The 9,554-nt window shown below is 41.1% G+C and overlaps 1 protein-coding gene across 1 annotated transcript in view; it reads right to left on the minus strand.

Annotated features, from left to right (window-relative positions):
* The window catches only part of Dpp10 (dipeptidyl peptidase like 10), a 696,690-nt gene extending 687,151 nt beyond the window's left edge, over positions 1-9,539 (minus strand). The window contains exon 1 of the mRNA XM_004626368.2: positions 9,300-9,539. Coding sequence (XP_004626425.1) covers positions 9,300-9,371 — 72 coding nt within the window. The 5' untranslated portion in view covers positions 9,372-9,539. The remainder of the gene's footprint in view (positions 1-9,299) is intronic.
* Between the last annotated feature and the right edge of the window lie 15 nt (positions 9,540-9,554).

Genomic DNA, 9,554 nt, shown 5'->3' on the forward strand with positions numbered 1-9,554 from the left:
CAGGTGTGTTGGTGCCTTCTCATCATAGCAAAGTAGAGAACCTGTGTACGTTGTCTATGAAGTCATGTAGCCAGATGCCAAAATTCTGAATACCACTCGCTCACTAGTACATCACAAAAGAGAAACCAAGAGAGGCCCTGGAAGTCTTGTCTGTGGATTCACACTCTCAATTTCTCCCCACTCACCAGCCATCTTCACCATCTATCTCAGCAGTGCAGGCAGACAGATGCACCACTATGGCATCAACAAAGACTCAGTATAAACAGCTGAATCTTAAACGTGATATAAAGAGAAGGGTCAGTGTTAGGCACTGCTTCTAATTCCAAACAACTGTGACTTATCCAGTACCTTCACCTCTCCATTGTGTCTGCTGATTTAGGGAAAGAGATGTTCAATTCAGGAAACAGACTGTTTCTCCATGTTATTAATAATAGGTTTGCTATTTGAAGGGAGGAGTTTGGGAAGTCAAGATATTCATTTCCTACGTACGAAAATTATTTGTTTGGACAGGGTGATTTCTAAACCCATGAAAAGGAAAAGAACAGAATTTGGGGTTGGAAGCTACACGAATGCAAAGTGAGACCAGGAAACAGAAACTCCTTTCAGAAATGGCTTCACGCTTTAAACCAATAGAAATGTTTATGGAATAGAAGGTGAAGATGAAGAAGAAACCAATCCTCATGCCACAACATCCATTATTTTATATTAAAATCATGTGTAGAGATGAGACATAATGAACACAAGCTTAAATTTATTTAGCCTCCCTTGTTGAAAGTAAACTGAAGCTCCACCAACAGGCCCATCCGACTTCTCCTGGACAAGCACTACTAATGTGGTTTCAAGTGGTCTCTCTGGTCCATTCTTAGAAAACAGGTTACAGAGAGCCTTCCATTCAAATTCTTAATTCTGCAATCTGGATTTGTGGCATTGCTGTTTTCAAAGCAGAGGCCTTGAGATGAAAGAAGAAATTGAACCTTCATTTAGTTCTCAAAAAAGAGGTGAGAAAAAAGATGATAAAAATAGCTTTTTTCCTCACTTTTTTTTTCATTTTTTTAATGGGTAATCTGATATGCAGGTTGTTTTTCTCCATATCAAGAAAATTTATTTGTATGAGAAATTACAATAATATCATGTCAGATCATATGCACATTGTCTGGAGAATATTTCTAAATGTAAGTCAGGTTCGATTATGTATTCAATTAACTTTTCTTAAATTTAAACTTAAGTAAATCATCACTTCCTGCATCCAGATTATTTCCAAGACAGTTATTTCTAGGAACCAAATTTCTGAAAAAAAGAATATCAAGCCAGGAATCCTTCAAAGTAGATCCTAATTCCTTTGGGAAAACAAATAAGTTACCATCTAAAAATAGCAGAAATCAGTCAAATTGTTCACAAACTGATTTTTCCTCAATGCCCTGGAATAATCTAATTGTGTGATACTGAATGTATTTAGATGTGAATTATATACACATCAATATTACATATAGATGCACATACATAAACATATTCATATTCTATCTGCGTATATTTGATAAAGGTGCATACATGCATATCGATTCACATTTTCATTAACATAAATGCAACATTAGTTTTCAAAAACTGCAGTAAAAAATTCCAAATGCTCTAGAGGCACGTTGGCATCCCCCCTACAGCCACTCACCCAGCTTCTCCCTTAGGCTAGGGACTGCACAAGCCCAGTCACAGGTATTGTGTTAACACTTGCTAAATTCTCACCATCCTCTTCCTTTTCAAGATGCAACCATGGGTTTAGAGGGATTATGAATTTTTGAGGTAAATAGTAAGAGAAGGACTCAATCTTATGTCTGCTCCGCTATGTTCTCAGCCTTACCTCAGGCTGTCTTCTCCCACTTGAAGTAAACTTGAAAATAATCAGGCAATTTCAAACATATTATAGTATATAGAAATTATACTATATAAAACCTGAATACTAAACAAAAGCAAAAAGTGCGTTTGACTAGGTAAGTGTCTGATTTAAATTTCAAGGATCTATGAATTTATGAAGTGATTTTCTATCTGATTAACTAAACAGGCATATACCTGAAAGTAAGCTCAAAGCATTACAATTTTCAGCTTTTGATAAATTGTAGCATCACAAAATGAAAAAAAAATGTAAAAAACATGACAAGGAGGACTGTGAATATTAATTCCTGATCTTGAATTTAAACTTCAATTTCTTTTATCATTGTTGGAAAAAACAACTTTCTATATTTAGCGTGGCAGTTGGTATTATATTTACCACTGCATTGAGGTATGTCTGAAATACTAAGAATTTAAAACATGTGAACAAAAATGAATACTCAACAGAAGAGCTTTCTCTTAACTGTTCCCTGCTTTTCACAGAACTTGCATGCCAGCCTCTCTGGCATGTTGGACATAGCAAGCATTCTGCAAATTTACATGTAATAGATGATAAGAATGTCCATCAATAAAGGGAAGGCACGTATTCATCTTAACAGACATAAAAATGTGTTATATAGTAATGAAAGAACAAAGAGAATGATTATTGACACAAAATTATTATAAATCAGGTCAATGAAGTCTGTGGAACAACAGCAGGCTGGCACTGAGCAAAACTAATCTGCACAACTTCTCAGAGCGAGGCACCACACACTAGGGCAGAACACATTTCTAAATTTACATGAGATCTTGCATTCTGACCAATAATCCTGCATCATTTCTGTGACCTGTTTTGGATTCATGCAGGTCTTTTAGTGGATATCCCTGTTCTCTCGGTGGATGTATGTTCAAATATGTCTTCCCAGGGTGACGCTTCAGTAGCTCACAAGCTATGTTAGCACACAGAAAGTCACTCTGAAAGAGTAAAAATATACGGAGGAAATTTTCATGGAAAATCAAAACATCATGTTATCCTCAAATGTTCCATAGGCATAATCAGAAAAATGTATGGAACTGTCTTTTGCATTGTACACAGTCCAACATTTCTACCCGTGATGATATTAGGGAACACATCCTGGAGTTCTGGGGACTCAAGTGCTGTGTATTCAGCAGTTATACTGATTGAAATCTTGCCCGCTGGCGTATTTCTATCAACCACATCTCTCTTTTCTGGAAACGTTCTCTCTCTCATGCTGATGCCCTTATGAAATAAGTCACTGTAGAAGAAAGATGCAATACATTCACCAGCTAATATGCTCACTCTAGAGTAACCATGCAAATACGTCTAATGAAAACCATGACCATCTGTAACTTCACATTATAGGTGGCTTTCTTGATTCTTTCTTTAAAAATTTTTGTCTAGGTTTGTGATCCAAGACTATATTTTTAACGAGTGAAATTAGTATGAAACAAATATTATTCAAACCATTTTATGCAATATTTAATTCTAACGCTGAGCATGTAAAGTCTTTACAGCCACCTCCGTTCAGAGATGAAATGGAGAAACTGAGAAGTACTATTCAGAAAGCACAGAGGATATTGGTTGAGATCTTCAGACAATGAACTGAATTTATTCTTTTCCCATCATGGCCCATGTTAATGGCAAGGAAATATTTGTGGATTGTTACAGACTGGATATGATACTTCCCCCAAGCTGGGGCTTGTCCCCTAGAGCAATAATAGTCAAATTGATGGTCTAGATGGTGATTAGACAGTGAGGGCTCTTACTTCATTGGTCAAGTCATAGCTAGATGGAAACTCAGGAGTTAGGGCCTATTTGAAGGAATGAGCCACAGGGCTATGACCCTGGGGACTGTGTCTTGTCCCAGCCTTTCCTTTCTGGGTTCCCCCCACACCTGCTGCCTATGTGCCATGAAGTAGTCAGCTCGCTCCCCACACCCGTCTGCCATGATATTCTGCCTGACAAACAACAGAGCAAGCTGACAATAGTCAGAAACCTTTGAAACCATGCGCCAAAATGCATCTTCCTTCTTCAGGCAGAGGACCTCAGTTATTTGTCATGGGAAACAGCAGCTGACAAACACAAGGTTGATGGCACAAAAGCCCAGGCTTAGGCACAATGTCCTAGCATTCTGTACCTGACACGAGGATAGACTGAAAGACATTACATGTGCCTACATATGCCAAAGCTTCAAATATTCTGTAATTATACTTGACTCAAGAAACTGAAATTCTAAAATACCATACATAGTATTTCAGAGTGGAGGAAACTTAGTTTTAATGTTTTGCTTTCAATGGATTGTGCTTCATAAAATACAGCAATGTTAATAATATAATTCTCTGGATTTTTTCACAAAAGTTAATCTTTTAAATTTTTAATCTTTAATTTATTTTATTTATTATTTTTTAAATTTTTTAAAAATAGTACAAATTAGAATTGAAATAGGAAAAACTACAGGTAATACAGAATTTCACTTAACAGAATATAATTTTTTTTAATGTATTTGGTACGGGGTCTCATTATGAAGCTCAGACTCCTGGTGATCTTCCTGTTTTCAGCCTCCCCAGCACCGGGATTACAGGCATGCTTTCCCATGCCCAGTCTTGGTGTCTGGCACGTGCCACCATGACTGGTTTAGCCAGTGTGCCCAGGGCTCAGGAACCAACATGATAACAGGTCCTTGCACTTGTCAGACCAGGGCTTAGACTGCTGAGTTATCTCCCCAGCCCAAGTTAATCTTTTTAAATATGCAATTTGCTCACACACTCCCTGAATTAAACAAATATATATATATATATATATATATATATATATATATATATATATTTCCTCAGGGCAGAATATTTTTTGGTATGTTCTTAACTCAGCAGATAAAGTATCTTCCATGCACAAGACCTATATTAGATATTACATATTTACATCTATAAGAAAATTGAAAGCAGAAAATGAATAATTTTCCAAATTACAATGAAGTATATCTAATATCTTTATTAAACCTAAAATTTATTTTCTTTCCAAGTTGTACAAAACTAACTAAACAATGAATGAAGGAAAGAAAAGTAATATATCTATCTAGTAAGTTTTATAGTGTGATTTATAAAAGTGATTTTCAAGGTCCCTTGTTTAAAAGTAGTTTATTGACCAAATTATGACATGTACATAGATAAAGAAGTAAGACATAGAAGAATAGCTTTCTGTGTGGGGTTTTCATAAGCATAAATTTGAAAATTTTAATCTGGTTCCAGACCACGACTGAAATTAAAAATAAAAGTTCTCAGTACAAATTGTGTATCAAAATATTCCATATTAATGTTCCCTATGGGTCCACAGCACAGGCCATAGTTTGCAGAAGACTCTCTTTTAATGTTAGTTTATTGGGACATGCATGTAGCGCTGTTTACATTCCTTGTGGGAAGCTGTCATAGATCCTGCAGAACACACCTGACACCCCACATACTGAGTCACCATTCTATCCAGGAGTTACTTCTTCAGGGGCCTGCCAAGTGCTGAATTGTAACAGATTGGTTTTTTTTTTTTTTTTTTTTTTTTTCTACCCATATTTACTTTTTAAAAATAAAATTCATAGCTACTATTATTTTTCAGACACACAATTGTTTTTAAAATTATTTTATATGTATTGTATAAAGTGATTATTTACATTAGTTGTGTGTTGTTGTTGCTGTTGTTGTATTTTGGTTTTGAAGCTTCTATGACAGTCCGGTATTTCAGTCAGTAATTTTCCCCATTGGATTTAGCAGAAGGGTGCCACCTAGTGGAAATGGGGTCATATTTTTGAATTTGCCTTACAGACTAAAAACAAAACAAAACAAAAACACGTCAGAATCCTGAACAAATGATATAAAGATTAAAAGGAAAAAAAGCTCCTGTATATTCATTAAGACATATAATATTCATTTTCTATTATTTGGATCTGTAAGGACATAATAAGTTAACTTTAAAAGTTCAGGCATGTCATAGTTAAACCTTTGAACAAATTACCCATTTTATATGTAGGGGAATGTAGGCAGTGCACACAACCACAAAAGCAACTTGCACTTAGCCTGAACTCTCACAATAGCTGCACTGTGATGAGGCACAAGTTAGGAAGTGGGGCTTCAGACTTACATGAGCACCCAGCTCCATCTCATCCTCACTACCTTCGCCAGTTCTGAGGACACTGGGAAAGTTCATTAAATTCTTTAATCCTCTAGATTTTCATCTCCTTCGCCAGTTCTGAGGTCACTGGGAAAGTTCAATAAATTCTTTAATCCTCTAGATTTTCATCTCCACCATGAATAGTACAAGAGGAGGTGCCTCAAAAAGTTGCTTTTAAACATTTGATAAATGTTGGTGTATAAACGATCAGCACAATCACTATGTCCCAGGTGGCAAACACTGAGGAAGTGATTAATAAATCACAAGTAGTCATCTGATAATTTGGATCCCTTAATATTAAGTGAGTTATTGATCATGGTAATTCAAAAATTCCTGTATTTACCCAACTCAAGCATTTATTTTTAGACATTTTATACCTGGGGGGATTACAAAAGCAATATAATAACTTGCAAGCATGGTTTGGTTAATGAATCTTTAAAAAAAGAATACTGAGATGATGATAAAAATATACTCAATAATTTGAGTATTAAGAAAAGTGCATGGCCCCAGGAGGGGGTGCCCCTGGTGCTGGCACCCTATGCCACAGAATGATAGACAAAAGGAAAGAAGGAGGTCAGCTCCTCTGATGGATTGTGACACTGACACAATTACATGGTTCATAACCATTTCACCCAGAGGAAAGACTGTGGTCACCCACTGTGCTAAGTGGAAGGCACACTTTGATGGTCTCAGGACAAGGCAACTTTGAGGTTCCTGAAAATGTTTGTCATGGAAAGTGAAGAGCCTTCCTTGGAAATCCCAGAAGTTCAAATCATTCTGAACCAGTACATAGCGATGAGCTAGAACATGCCCTGTTTAACTACCAGCTAGGATTTCATAAAAGAAGATTTCAAATTAAACTTGTGAATCTATTTTCTTGAAATATCACAGAAGCCAGTGCAATTAACCCTATCTTGACAGATGTGTTATATCTAGTATTGCTTGGAAGTTCTAAGGCAATCGCACGATGAAGCCACAATGGTATACCATTCATAAAATCTCAACGGATTGACAGCAAGTAGTTTAAGCATTCATACTAACATCAAAACATATGGCCATCATTTCACATGTCTATCTTTAGAGAAAGAATATTTTAGAGAAAGGTGTTTCCTAGGGACTTTGGAAAGCCCTTACAGGGTCACTGCCAAGTATATTTCAGTCTACCTTTCCCTTTCCCAAATGAATCACTTTGAACACATGTATAAAATGCATACTGCTGACATTTAAACATCATGGAAATCCTCAGAGAGTCACTTTAAGTTATTCAATTAAAGCAGGAGTAGTACAAATGGCCACTCCCTGGGTGTTTGAAGTGGCTATAACAACATGCAAACTAATGAGAACAATGGATTCAAGCTTGACTCTCCCTCTTCCTGTGAATTCTAAGTACCAGATCAGTCTTGACAGAAAGATTCACTCTGCATATACAATGTGTCCATTATTTACAGGGACAGTTTCAGCTTCTGTGTGCCCTGTGGCGTGCCTTCCTCCCCACCTCCACCAGCGCAAAACTATGTGCAGCGCCTCCAGTAACCAGCTGGTGTCACAGGTTAGTGAGCAGAGATTTCTTGTGGGGACTCTCACCTGACTGATCATTCTTATTGGTAGCATCATGCCAAGAGCAGTAGAGAGGCTCAGTGGCTTGTTAATGAAATTTAAGGGCTGTCAACCAGAAAGAGGATGTCACATCCGTGTTCCTCTTCTACAACCAGTTTTTATACCTCTGCTCACCTGTTTCTACTTTATGAGATGTGTTGAAGAAAGGGGGTGGAGGAGGAATGTAAGAGAAAGATACATTATTACAGTATAATATCTACAGGCTTAGTTAAGGGTCTGGAGCAAAGAGGATGGCTTAGGAAAACAAATGTTTTGTAAAATGTGGAACCTTCTCCCATAAACCTGAAGGGAGCATTAAGGCAGTGAATAATCTTCACCACCTGTGCGAAACATATGGGAGAGAAATGAGAAAAGAAAGAGGAGAAGAGAGACTACAAGCCAGGAGAGATGACCAAGACTAGAATATTAATAACAGTATCCTTGGCGCTGTTTGCTCTACCTCTACCTCGCAGCCACTCCTGGCCAATTTGGACAGCTCCTCTGACTGCTCTTTGGGGCTTAGAATATGGAAGAGCAGAGTGGAATAAGGAAGAGCTGGAGCCTGGCTGACGGCACCCCTGTCACTTCTAGCGGCGAGCTTCCAGGGTCATTGCCCGGAATGTCTCCAGAGGCCTTGACCAGGGCGCCATGGGGCAAAAAGCCCCATCTTTTTTACCCCACGGCCCGAGTCCTCCAGCTCGGTAGTTACACACTGACCCAAGCGCAGCTCTTTCTGCCCGGCTCTAATAAATGTAAATGCCACTGCACTTTGAGCCGGCTGATCACAGCCCTCCTACGCTCCTTCCCAGAGCATCTCCGCGCTCCCGACCCTCCAACTTTGGGGGAAAAGCGTCACCCAACTCCCAAATCACCGAACCCACTGGAAGGAAATGAGGATCCACCGCATGCTTATAGTACATGCCCCCAAGCACCTAAACAAAAAGAGTGGCGGCTGGAGAGAAGACAGGAAAGGGACAGAAATAACCCTCAGCCAACACAGGACACCACCGCTGCAGACACAACAAATCTGGACCCAAGAAATTGCTAAAGCGGGCGTCCTCTCTTCTCCGCTCCCCTTAATGCTGAACGCCTTTCTGCTCCCCACTCCCCATTTCAGTCATTGGAGAACAGACGCCTGGCATGCTCTCTTCCCCCTTCTCGCCTCCCCCGCCGACGTCTCCTCCAAAGAAAGAGGAAAACTCTACCAGCCTAGAGGTCATTTGCCTACTTGGGTGGCTTTGGCCAGCGCGCGTCCCGCTACAGCAGAGCAAGGCTGAAGCCCTGCAAGTGGTCGTCTCCAAGAGCGCGGCAGATTCCGCCAGTGTGCGTTTACAGGGAGCCGAGAAGCCCAGTTCCTCGAACCTGCTCCTCTCCAGCCCCCAAGGTGGCCCACCCGCCCGCACAGCACCCCGGGCTTTACCTCTCTCCCCCCTTCCCCGCGGCTCTCCACCTTGCGCATCCTCTCGCCCGGCCCCTGAGCGCTCGCGGTGCTCTAACTTCCCGCTGAGTCCATGGGTGAGGAGAGCCTGCATCTGGGGTGGAGCGGCGGGGGAGGGACGCGAGAGGAGGCGTGGGAGCCCGGGCTGAGTCGAAGCTAGGTGGGGCGAGGCGGGAGGGGCGCGCCCGGGACCCCCGCCCCGAGGGCCGGGCCGCCGCCAACTCTCACCTGGTCGGCGGGCTGCGCCGGGCTCGCCCTGGCCGCCGGCGTGGGCTGCTGCTCCTGCTTCATGGCTGTCATCGCCGGCGCCGGCCCAGCTCACTTCCTCGCGGGCACTTCAGACGCGGGGACCGTCCCTCGGCGGCGGCAGCATGTCACGGGCGCCCGCCGCGCTCCGAGTGGGCGGAAGGGACCGCGGCGGAGCGTGGGGGAGGGGAGCGCCGGGAGCGGCGGAGAGCGCAGCGGCTGCCCTGCCCGGCCCGC

Source organism: Octodon degus, unplaced genomic scaffold, assembly GCF_000260255.1.
Source record: "Octodon degus isolate 3935 unplaced genomic scaffold, OctDeg1.0 scaffold00014, whole genome shotgun sequence".
NCBI classification, from domain to species: Eukaryota; Metazoa; Chordata; class Mammalia; order Rodentia; family Octodontidae; genus Octodon; species Octodon degus.